General features: G+C 38.3%; 1 protein-coding gene across 1 annotated transcript in view; it reads right to left on the bottom strand.

Moving 5' to 3' along the window:
* The window catches only part of SLC22A23 (solute carrier family 22 member 23), a 269943-nt gene that overhangs the window by 77756 nt on the left and 179009 nt on the right, over positions 1-13178 (bottom strand). The window contains exon 4 of the mRNA XM_027840467.1: positions 3177-3345. Within this exon, the coding sequence (XP_027696268.1) occupies positions 3177-3345 (169 nt within the window). The remainder of the gene's footprint in view (positions 1-3176; positions 3346-13178) is intronic.

Genomic DNA, 13178 nt, shown 5'->3' with positions numbered 1-13178 from the left:
TTGTCAGGTCATTATCAAACTGAAAAGGTTTCGACCACTAGCCTGGTGACAGATGTCCAACAATTGGCTTAGTTGAACACAAAGTGGTCTATCGCCAAAAGGTGAGCTCCTCGATGATAATTTTTCAGCCATGATATTTTATGAAACATCGATGGAGGACCCACATTGATGAGACGTGAATATTTCTTTTTTTCTTTCTTTTTTCTTTTTTTTTTTTGCGAGGCAGTTGGGGTTAAGTGACTTGCTCAGAGTCACACAGCCAGTAAGTATTATGTGTCTGAGGCTGGATTTGAACTCAGGTCCTCCTGTTTCCAGGGCCGGTGCTCTACCCACTGCGCCCCTACCTGCCCAAGACATGAATATTTCAAGGAATTAAAGTAAAAGTTTCAATCTGAACGAACATCCATATGGTATGTCATCAACATTTTAAAAATGAGAGAGCAAAGAACAAACATTCCTTAAGTGTGAGGCGTGGGAGACTCAGGGGCATGAGGCAGAGGCCAAGTTAGGACACCTAAGGCACAGGTCTTAATCTGGCTAGCTGACTGATTCACTTACAGCAAACTAGGGAGGGTCACTTAAGTCTCATTCCCATTACTTCTCCTGTATTTGGGTAGGCCAGTTTTCCTTCTATGCCTAAAATTGATGGAAAGAACAGGAGAGACCATCAAGGTCCATTAGCCAATGAGACTAGTTTCTAGTCCACTGAGGCATTTGTTGTTGCTGCTCCATCATCTCAGTTGTGTCTGACTCTTCATGACCCCATTTGGGATTTTCTTGGCAAAGATACTGGAGAGGTTTGCCATTTCCTCCTCAAGCTCATTTTACAGATGAGGAAACTGACGCAAATAGGGTTAAATGACTTGCCCAGGGTCATACAGTTAGTGTCTGAGGCCAGATTTGAGCTCATGAAGATGAGTCTTCCTGACTTCAGGCCTGGCGCTCTATCCATTGTGCCACCTACCTGGCCAACCGCAATAATCAATTCATTTGGGATAGAGTAATGATAGATAGATAGATACATATGTACATAGACAGATACAGTGCTTGTCACATCTTTATAGTACCTGTCACATTTTTGTCTTGTATACACATTTCAGGGCTCAAAAGGGAAAGCAACCACTAGTGGTTTACATGCATTTTATTGACAACCCACAAAGTTATATACATGATTGTTGGTTCTTGGAGACTGAAGAAGTAGCATAAGGTACATCAGGTGAGCTGGAATAAGATATAGATGCAATGATATTCTTTGAGAACTGCTCCCCCCAGCTCTACCACTTATTCCCTCTGTGACCCTGGACAAATTACTTAATCTCTCAGGGCCTCAGTTTCCTCATCTGTAAAATGAGATGACCTAAAAGATCCCATGGTCTTATGATGCCATGTTAAGACCTTTTTCAAATTGCCAGGAAAAGATCACCTCCATTAACCTTCTGCTCTGTGGTAGATCAGGTGGTCTACTGGGCCTGGTGTCTTATAAATGTAAGGCGAACAAAGCAAATAAAGTCTGTAACTCAGGAGCAGGCATAGTTACATTTAGTCCCTGAAGTAATTGGTAATGGTATTTACCACTATATTTGGGTTGTTCTTCTCTTCCTTTCTATTCTATTTCTATTTGGTTGCTTTCTAGCCCTTAGCGTTAGTGGCACTTGGGGCTAAAAGGCTTACTGACCTCTTTATACACCCTCCAATCAACCTGAGTGTGTGTCTGCACTTGTGTGTATTTGAAAGCAAGATATGAGAAACATAAATAGGATATAAACTTTATCAAGTCAAAGTTAGAAAAGTATTTTATGTGGTCAAGAGTTCCCTGCTACAAAAACTCATCCTACTTAGGGAAGGAAGAATGGTCTCTGAAATAAGCTTAGCAGGATGTGGGGAGGGGCACACAGTCTGGGAGAGAACGGTACAGACATAGCACAGTTTCTTGGTCTGTGGGGAAAGGGGTAGAGAGGGGGGCCCCTAAGGAGATTAGAACATCATAGCAGCAGCTGCTGCTGAACAACCTCCCCAGCTGGTGGCCCATCTGCACTCACCCCCCCCCCCATTACTGGATTGCCACTGTTGCTGAGATTGCTTATTATATAGTAAAGAAGAATCAGGCTCTTGAGGAAAAACCATCTCTACTCTAGCTTACTATGATTTCCTTTTCTAGCTCATCCAATGATTTAAAAATAAAACACAGTAGTGCTAAATAAAAAGAAATAAAACCTGGTCCTTCTCTCCTCCAGACCCTCACTTTTAGAAAAGGGAGGCTCTCATCTCCAGCAAATAAAATACAGGCATAACCAACTAATATCCTCTGGGGATTTTTTTTTATTAGTGATTAAAGAGTAGAATTAAATAGAGTATAGAAGAAAAGGGGAGATAAAAGGTGAAGGGGATGGAGAATAAGGAGTGTAAGAAGAGGATGAGATAATCCCCCCCCCCCATTTCTCACTTCACTGAAAGAGGTAAGTGGAATCAAAATGAAACAAAAATAGCAGGCCAAAGAGTGAAAGTATATGTATGAATGAAATAATAAGTAATAAAAAAAATAAAAAAATAAACAGACTCCACAAAGCCAAGCACAAGGTATCATAATAGACTCATCTACTAACTAAAAGGGATTTCCCACCATCAAAGCTTGTTTCCTTACCATCTCCTATTTCTCCCTCAAACATTTGAATTCCCCTTAAAACTGTCAACAGGAAAATGCAGAAATTAGTGAGAAATTCTAAGTTCTTTAAGAGCAAGAAAAATGTCTTACACCAGGGGTGTCGAAACATGCTGCCTGCAACACTCTCCAATGCAGTCAAATCAGATTAAAATGTAATTGGGAAATATTTTAAAAAATGAATAAAAATACAATAGAACACAGATAATATTAATATGCAGTTTTCTAAGTCAATATGAAAACTGCAGTGGTCCCCATTTCTATTGAGTTTAACACTACTACCTTATGCCATATGATTATTGTTGACTATGTCCAACAGCAAGTAGTGGGCACTCAATAAATGTGTATTGTGTCTGCCACACAATAGGCACTTAATAAATGTTTATTAAATTGAGTTGATATTCAATGTCAGTTGATATTAAATTCATCTCCAGACAAGAGAAGTAAATCTGGTCTCCTTCCCTTACCCCAAAGGAATTCGGTATTGTCCCTTGGGAAGAGAGAAATTAATACTTACGACCAGTAGAGAAGCATCAGGAGGAAAGGGCAGATGATGAGAGCCTGGAGGACCTGCCAATCCCTGCAGAGGGCTGCCAAGCCTGGCATAAGGAACTGTCCTGCCATAGCTATGAAGCTTGCCACCATTGTGATCATGAACCGATGTCCAGGAGGACAAAGTTCTATTCCTGAAATATATGAAAAGAAAAAAAAAAACAAGAGGTACATGAGCAAACCATTCTCAATAGACTGGCAATGACAGAAGACAGGTAATGGGGTAGACCTTGAGGATCGAAATCACAACCACCTAGAAGGACTAAACATTTTAATTCATTAAGTCTAGATGTATGACCTCTTTGGGGCAGGGAACTCCTGGTGAAGACATTTCCCTTGTGGTGAAGAAATTCCCTTGACCAGTGCAGATTGGCAATAGTTCTGCAACTTACAATCTTAAAGAAGGGGGTTCTTAACCTTTTTTGGTGTCATGGACCTCTATGGAAGTCTGGCAAAGAGTTATGGATTCCTTCTCAAAATAAATAAGTAATAAGTAGGATTAAAAAAAAAGAAATCAATTAAATTGAAATAAAGTCATCAAAATATTTTTTAAAAAATTCAAAAGTTTTCAGATTAATAACCAACATCTCACTGATAGGTGTGAGAGAGACAGGTAAGCTGAAAGTGGAACAATAACTTAACTTGATCCATAACTGACTTGCCCAGTTACATAGTTATTAAGTGATTGGTACAAATTGAACCCAAGTGTTTTGATGTCAAACTCAATGTTCTTTGACCCCTCCCTGTCCCACCCCAATCATTTGACTGTGCATACATATATTTTAAACCAGTGATAATTCTACTAGACCTATAATAAAAAAAAATAAATAGAAAAATAAACAGACCCTACACAATGCCTAGGTCAAGATGTCATAACAGATTCATCTAGTAACCAAAGAGATGGAAGAGGGAGGAAAAAGCCCCATATGTACAAAAATATTTGTGGCAGACCTTTTTGTATTGACAAAAAACTAGAATCTAAGGAGGTACCTATCAATTGGTGAATGGTTAAACAAATTATAGTACATGGATGTCATGGAATATTATTGTTCCATGTGAAATGCTGAAAGGGTCTATTTCAGAGAAACCTGGGAAGACCCATGAACTGATGCAGAATGAAGTAAGCAGAAACCAAACAATTTATACAACAATAATAACACTACAAAGTCACACAACTTTCATGAAATAAGAACTTTGATCAATGAGGTGACCAACCATGATTCCATAGGACCAATGATCAAATATCCTACCCACCCCTAACAAAGAGGTGATGAATTTAGGGTGTAGACAGCAATATATGGGGGTTTTTTTGGCATAGATAATGTGGGGATTTGTTTTGCTTTACTGTACATATTTGTTACTAGCATTTGGTTTGTCTTCCCCCACCCCCAATGGGGGAAAGGTGGAAGAGAGAGAAATAAATTTTATTAGAAAAAAATTAAATTATTTAAAAAAGAAAACACCCTGTCTTAAAGAGATGCCATGACAATGAATAGTCAGGCAGTCTTCCAGATTGATCCTAGAGTCAGGAAGACCTGAGTTCAAATCCAGCCTCAGACACTTACTAGCTGTGTGACCCCGAGCGACTCACTTAACCTTTGCTTCAATTTCCTCATTTGTAAAATGGGGATAATAATAGCACCTACTTCAAAGGGTTGTTATGAGGATTAAATGATATATTTGCAAAATGCTTAGTGCCTTGCATGTAGTAGGCTCCTGATAAATGTTTATTTTTCCCCTCCTTCCCCTAAGTGCAAAAAAGGGTAAAAAGTTGCCCTTGCCGTCAAGGAATATATGTTCTAAAAGGAGAATCAGCATGTAAATAACTAGTTACTTAAAGTTTATACACAGAATAGATAGAAGGTAATCAATAATTACTTAAAGTAATTAAATGACTTTACCAGGGTACCATACAAACAGTATGTATCTAAGGTGGGATTTGAACCCAAGTTTATCTAAACTCCCAGGCCAACCTTCTACCCACCAGGCTACAGTTCCTAAATAAAATAGCACTCTATAATTAACCAGACTCTTTACAATTATTTTCATTTGCTATTCTCTTTAGCAGTCCATCATAGTATGTCATTATTAGAGTACCCATTTTATAGCTGGGTTAGTTAACATTTTGAAGGGAAAGTGACTTACATAAGACAAACCACTAGGAAATGCTGTTCCTCTTGGATCAGAATTTTCTGCTCTTATATGCATTTTCATTTCCTTTGGTCTTGGTATGCTACTGAATTTCTTTCTTTTTTTTTTTTTTGGTTTTGTTTTTTTTGGTTTTGTTTTAGGCAATTGGGGTTAAGTGACTTGCTCAGGGTCACACAGCTAGTAAGTGTCGAGTGTTTGGTCTGAGGCCGGATTTGAACTCAGGTCCTCCTGACTTCAGGGCCAGTGCTCTATCCACTGCGCCACCTAGCTGCCCCCTGAATTTCTTTTTGTGAGGTATTTTTCCCAGTCTTTGGCAGGGTACTTGGTAATTCAAGCACCCCTTAGTCCAAAGTATTTCCTAAAACCTGGTTGTGTAATCCCATATGCTGATGCCGTCTCAGTTACTTCTAGTTTATGATGCTACACTATAGATTCCCCTTTACTCGGGAATTCTTCCCAAATCCTCCCCTACACCCATTCTGCATCTCCTGTCTCCTGTTCTGGTGCTTTACACCAGCAGTTTCTGTTCCTGGGTTATGAGTTAGACATTCTCTCTGTGAAACCAACTTCACCAAAACCATATCTTTTCTTTTAACAAATGAATCATTAAAAACATAAAAAATAGACTGATGCTGAGTGAAGTGAGCAGAACCAGGAGAACATTTTACATAGTAACAGCCATGCTGTATGATGACTAACATTGATAGACTTAGCCTTTCTCAGCAATACAAGGATCTAAGACATTTCCAAAGGTCTCATGATGGAAAATGCTATCCACATCCAAAGAAAGAACTGTGGAGTCTGAATGTAGATTGAAGCATACTATTTGCTATTTTTTTTCTTCTGTTTTGTTTTGTTTTCTCTTTCTTGTGGTTCCTTCCTTTGGTTCTAATTCTTCCTTACAACATCACTAATGTGAAAATGTTTAATAGGAATGTATATGTATAGCCTATATCAAATTGCATTGGGGAAAGAGGTGGGGAGGGAGGGAGAGAAAAATTTAAAACTCAAAAGCTTATGGAAGTGATTGTTGATAAATCAAAGTAAATTTATAAAAAAAAATCTAATAAAATAAATAAATATAAATATAAATAAATAAATATAAAATAAATAAAAAATAAAATAAAATAAAATAAAAATAAAAATAAAAAAAATGAATCATTAAAAACAGATTTGGATCCCAAATCAGTGTCCTAATGGTGATGTTTATTCTATTGGAATTCTATCAGCAATATTATTCTCATTTTTCCTGGTGTTTGAATAAAGTCACTCTTTTAATTTAATATATGAATCTAATAACTTATGTGGTCAAACTGGCTAAACGAGTAAAACATCTCCATTGATCATAAAAGTTCAGCATGATCATGATTATCATCGTAACTAGCATCTACATATCACTTTAAAGTCTACAAAGCACTTTACATGTAATCTCATTTGAATTTCACTATATAACTCTGGGAGGTAGGGGCTATTGTTATCCCCATTTGCAGATAGGGAAATTGAGGCTAAGAGAGATTAAGTGACTTGCCCAGGGTCATACTGGTGCAGGACTCTATCCATTGTGCGCCTCATTAAGAGGGAAGAGAATCTGATTTGGTAAACCTGCTCCTGTTATTGTGGTTCAGTCATATCTGACTCTTTGTGACCCCTTCTGGGATTTTCTTGGTAAAGATACTGGAGTGGTTTGCCATTTCCTTCTCCGGCTCATTTTACAAATGAGGAAACTGAGGCAAACAGGGTTAAGTGACTTACTCAGGGTCATACAGCTAGTAAGTGTCTGAGGTCACATTTGAACTCAGGAAGATGAGTCTTTCTGACTCCAGGTGATTGTACCATCTACCTGCTCATAGGGTCCACCAATGTCACAGAATCTTAGGATCTCAGGATTGGTAGGGACTTTACTGTCACTTAATTCAATTTACACCTGTAATGGATCCCCTTCCAATGAGATCCAATAAGTGTTCATCCAGGCATTGCTTGTAGATCTTTCGTGAGGGCAAAACCACTGCTTCCCAAGGAAAACCCTGTACTCCATGTTTAAACAGCTCTGTTAGGATTTTTTGCCTTGCACAGAGCTAGAATTCGCCTCTCTGCAATGGCACCCACTGTTCCTAGGTTGTTCCTCTGGCACTAAGCAGAACATATCTAATCCCTTGGCCCCCAACAACTGTTCAGATAATTAAAGACAGCCATCCTGTACCTCCTACATCTTCTCTAGGCTAAACAGCCCAGTAACTTCAGGTTTTATTTACTTGCCAGCTGCCCTCTCTTACCATATATTCCACAGTTGTCTCTGTCCTTTTAAAAGCTTGGTTGAAATGATCTTAAACAAAAAAAAGTAGGTGGATTCTCCAATAGAAAAAATGTCCATGACTTTTCTCCCTGTAGCTGGATGGAAGATGGACTTTGTTGGACCTTCCTTTGCTAACAAAATATGCCTTTGCAGAGAGGTGTGAGTTTGGAGGGTGATAAGGTGAAATAGGGGGAAGGGAAAATGAGGAAGATACCACACTGTCATTTCTGTTAAAAGACTAAAACCAATTGTAACAGGTACTGGGCTCTGTGCCAGGCAATCCAAACGCCAACTCATCAGCAAACAATCAAAATATTCATTACTGTAAACCCCAAACAAACTGCTCATCGTCATAACCCTAGAGGAGAGAAACCTAACCTCTTTGACTATAGCTTATAAAAAGCCATTTACCATTTAATTAGGAAAACAGGATTAAACACCAAGCTCCCAGCCTACTAATACGGTCTATCACTTCCTCTGGATGAGGCCAGGTTCATTTAACAGATTTTTTTTTTCGGAGAGAAGAGGAAGTTTTCACCCTAGGCCTAGCATTTTTGCTCTTAAAAATAATATAGAGACCTAGGTCTTTTTTTTTAAAAAAAAAAAGAGGCAAGTAGCAATTGCTTGCTCTAGTTTTCACTTATTAAGCACAAGCAGTAGATTTGCTGCTATGGAAACTAGAAATCTGCATTAGCTCAGTGTAAGTTCAGTGTTCCAGGGTTCAGCTTATACGAGAATCAGATATGAAAATTTAGCACTTGGACACCCAAGTAACCTTTCCTATGAAATCAGAAAGATAGTGTCAAAATAATATAATAGCTCCATTTCACAACAGATGCTACGTATGCTAATAGTTTCTATCTTCCCTCCTCCCTTCCTCATTTCTACTACCTTACTTTAGAGATACAAAGGTGAAAACATTGGAACCATAATTCTTTTCGCAGTCTTTTAGGACATATTATTCAGGATCCTCAACATTGATGTAATATTGGTCACATGCTGGATCTCAGTGCACTTTCTGAGACAAGTGTCTAGATTTTTCCCACTCTCATTTGTGGATATTTAAGTTTAAATGGGTCCAGGTATCCCTGCAGTCCACAAAATGTCTGGTTTATAACTTAAGTCAAGTAAATCCTGAATATGGATAAATCAAATGAAAGTATAGAAATTAATAAACAAATACAGTGACGTCCCCTGAATCTCCTGAAATGGTCCCATGTATTTGAATTTGCATAATTTGAAGTTATAATTACGTAAAATATGGCAATTGGTTACAGCACAATGGAAATACACAGTGTGAATTAGACGACTTAGAGTATTCATTATTTGCATTAATGGGGACCCAGCTGTACCAAGAAAGAAATCTTACTTCATTGGGTCATGAAATCAGTTCAATGCAATAAATATGTAACAGGCATTGCCTAGATTTTCAAGCAAGTATTTGATAGCCTGGAGATTCTGATGGCTTAATTGGAAAAGTCAATATATGGTCAATTAATACATTGAATCATAAAATGTGAGACCTGGAAAAGGCCTTAGAGATCATCAAATTCAATCTCTTCTTTTTACAGATGAAGAAATAGGGGACTAAGTAAATTCAATGAATTTTTCAAGGTTGTGCGGCTAGTGGCCAAGCTAGGACTATTCAAGACTATTGATTCCTGGTCCAACACTTTTTGCAATCCACCATACTAACCCCTCTTTTGGATGATGATGAAATAAGTAGGGGCAGCTAGGTGGTACGATAGATAGAGTGCTGGGCTTGAAGTGAAGAAAACTCAACTTCCTGAATTCAAATCCAGACTCAGACACTATCTGTTTGACTCTAGTAAGTCATTCAACACTGTTTGCCTCAGTTTCCTCATCTATAAAATGAGCTGGAGAAGGAAATGGCTAAACACTCCAGTATCTTTGCCAAGAAAACCTCAAATAGAGTCATGAAGAATCAGATACGACTAAAAACAAATGAACGACAATAATAAGTAGATTTTTGAGAAGAGTGAGGGAGTAGGAATAAAAAATGGAATCCATGACATTTGTAGGTCTTTCCAAGGCATTAGGACCTACTAGGAGATGTTACTACATCTCACCCAAAAGAATGCATGCTATAGGCTAAAAGGTGTTGTTCCAACTTGATTCTTCTTTGGCAAAGTCTATGGATAACAGCAGTCAACTTAATTATAATTGAACCTTAGAGGCTGTCCTCTACTACAAGGGTCAGTTGGCAGGAGCATTTGTCCTAAACAAAGAGCTATGAAGTTCCTAAACTTAGCTGTTCTATAGTGACGGTTTTGAATCGGCATCATGGCGTATAATCACATGTTAGTGAAGATATCTTTCTACTCAACTCAATCCAAATAGTGGTCAGTCAGTGGGTTTATATTATAATTTTAAGTACTTTTTAGAGTAAGTGTCTAGGGTTGTATGGATTGGTTGATATTCTGTGGAGTTTGATTTCCCTCTTGCTTGTATAGCGAAAGACAAGTTGACACTAAGTTCATTATTATGTCCTCTGTCCAATCTCAGATCCACTATTTCAAGCACATGCTTTCATCTTCCAATCACTCTAGTGTCAAGTTTGACACTTTGATTGTTCAAGAAGAGTCAATGAATTTCCCATGCTGACTTTGGCACACTGTAGTAGTTATCTTTTCTTATTCTTTGAAAAATCCCAATTTTAACTTTTTTTGTCCTTATTATTTCATTCATTTATTTTGAAGAAATTCAAAAGAACAACAAAAAAAAGAATTTTCACTTGCTATAATTACATGAACTTCAATATCATATGATGACTTAGAGGCTATTTTTAAAACCCAAATGCTTTTAAAAGATAAGTGTGGAAATTATTGAAGGGCAGGAGAATTATACAGCATTTAATTAAAACTTAATATAAGGCATTTAATCTGCAAATAAGAATGGAGCAATGCCCAGACCAATCTGACTGGACAGGGTGCAAAAATAGCAGGAATTATATTCTCCTAGTTATATCCCAAATGGGCAGCCAGGGAGGGATACTGTGAAGCTTCAAGCTGGAATGTGATCTGGTGAGACTCTGTGTATAGCTTTTCACTAGCCTGGGCAGGTTTGATTATCATAAGATTTTAAAATTTCACAAATTTCCTCCCAAAACAAAAAAAGGACCCATCTCTGTATTTCCCTTATCAGTGACAAGGGAGAAAACTGGTGAGAAGAGAAACATAAAAGGTCTGAAGCATTTACTCTACAAGGGCAAGATTTAGGAGTAAATGTATTCCACGGGTCAGAGGTTACAGTCTCAAATATTCAAAGTCAAAAATTGGATAGATGCCCCCTTTATGTTCTCTCAATTAATGCTTGACCAACTAGAGATAATACCAAACTTATTAGAATGCAAATTAGTCATGCTTTAGAAAAAGTGAGGTTTCAACTAGCCATATTTAAATTGGGTCAGATTTCTCCAGACTTCATCTATATAGATTTATTTAACACTCTTTGGGAAAAAGGAAAACAGCATTAGGGAAAGGGAGACCTACCCTCCTAGAAATTAAATCAGAGGAGTCCAGAGTCATCCCTTGGTAGAAAACAAACAGATCTAAGATCCCTTCTAGAATTAGGATATTGCTAGTTCCACAGGAGAATCCATGCATTCCAGAAATGTCCTTTTGTTAGATATCAATTAAAGCTTGATCACTGATGCCAGTTCAAAAAGGGTTCTATGAAAAGCCATCCTATCAAAGGAGCCTAGTTTTAAATAGGCAGGATTGTCTAAATACATGTTTTGAGGCTACTCTAAATTACTAGAGCCATGGAAGGAAGGAAGTATGGTGGCCAGGGTAGGTCTCCTCAACAGAGCAGAACTGCATGTGTCATTAGACTCAAGAAAAATAAAGCTCAGTGATATGAGACAAAGCATACAACTCCTCTGGGAGGAGCTTTTTTTTCTTAATCAAATATTATCTCATTTGATCCTAACAACAATCCTATTGCTATTATTGTCACCATTTTACAGTTGAGGAAACTGAGGTTAAGTGACTTGCTGAGGATCGAACAACTAGTAAGTGTCTGAGGCTGGATTTAAACTCAGGCTATCTGACTCCAGGCCTAGAATTCTATCCACTGCAGCACCAGCTGCCTTGGAGGATGGGTAAGATTTAAAACTCATCCAGAATCATAAAGTTGGAGCTAGAAGGGACCTCAGAGGTCACTGATTTTAAACCCCTTATTTTTACAGTGGCTTGCCCAGGGTCATTCACTGTTATAACTTCCCTCCTTATAGGCTATGGCAGGGGTGGGGAACCTGTGGCCTTGAGGTGACATGTGGACCTCTAGGTCCCTTTTGGATGCAAAGGGCTGCACATGTGGCCTCAAGGTCAAAGGTTCCCCCACGCCTGAAGGAGTTAAAATATTGCAAAAGGCATTCTTATGCAGAGAAAGCACAGTATATCCAAGCAGATTTTAGCTCTATCAGCAGCAGTAATAGCAGTGGCAGCAGCAATCAGTTAATTTACTGCTCAGAGGTCCTTAGGTAATTTCCAAATTGTTGGTTAGAAATCTCTCTGTTGTATACATTTGATAGAAATGGCCAGGGGGCAAAAGACTCAGATCTTTGCTGGCTTTAGCTGACAAAGCTCTTCTCTAGCACTGAGATTTCAGTTCCAGTCCTCATCTCCCATTTCTCCCTATAAGTTAATTATCTTAATGGTATAGAAGATTTGGAAAGTACTTATTTAGTTTGATTGTTTCTGATGCATACATGTATATGAAAGCACAAAAGAAAACAACAACAAAAAATATCCTTCAATAAACTTAAAGCATCTCTTCTTCTGCCATCCTCCAAACCTTTAAAGTGCCATGACTTTGTAGGGTGGGGGTCCTTCCTTTTGGGGACCGATTCAGAGCTGCAAGGCTTCTATGACTTTATAGATACTCCTAAGAGTTGCTGTGGCTGAAAAATTCATCCCCCTAGCCAACCTGGCTGGCAATGGACCTCTCCGAACTGGTGCTATGAAGTCAGACTAACAATCCATCATGGAGGCCATTCCATGAAGCCTTTCTAGCTTGGTGGAACCTGCCAGCTTCCTCTCCTCTAGTAGAGCCTTCAAGAAGGCAGGTTACCTTCATTTCATAAAGAGGCAGTTGGGGGAGGCTCCACCCTGCAAATTAACAAAATAAAAAGTTCTTAAGTTTGATGGGGAGGGGGAGGGGTGGAGATGGGGAATTACACATTTTCTAGCCCACCGGGAGTCTCATCTACTCTCAAATAAGCCTACAAGGATTTTTTTTTAATCCGATTAAGGTCTTCAGTATAGTAACTGGGATCATAATAAACCATGGGAGTGATTCCCAGTGGACTTAATATATAATGCTGGGGAAAAATATGTAATGCTGGAATACTTTATATTACACGAAATAATTGTGAGAGGAGCTCAATGAGATCTATGGACATTAGATTATACTTGTATAAGAGGGGCCTCTTGGAATTGAGGGGTAGACTGAGAAACCATAGCAATTAATCATGTTTTTGCACAAGTGGAACTGAAGTTA

Source organism: Vombatus ursinus, unplaced genomic scaffold (assembly GCF_900497805.2).
Source record: "Vombatus ursinus unplaced genomic scaffold, bare-nosed wombat genome assembly UNPS02000577.1, whole genome shotgun sequence".
NCBI lineage: Eukaryota > Metazoa > Chordata > Mammalia > Diprotodontia > Vombatidae > Vombatus > Vombatus ursinus.
Note: the sequence above shows the minus strand (reverse complement) of the source record. Positions and strands in the feature narration are given on the sequence as shown.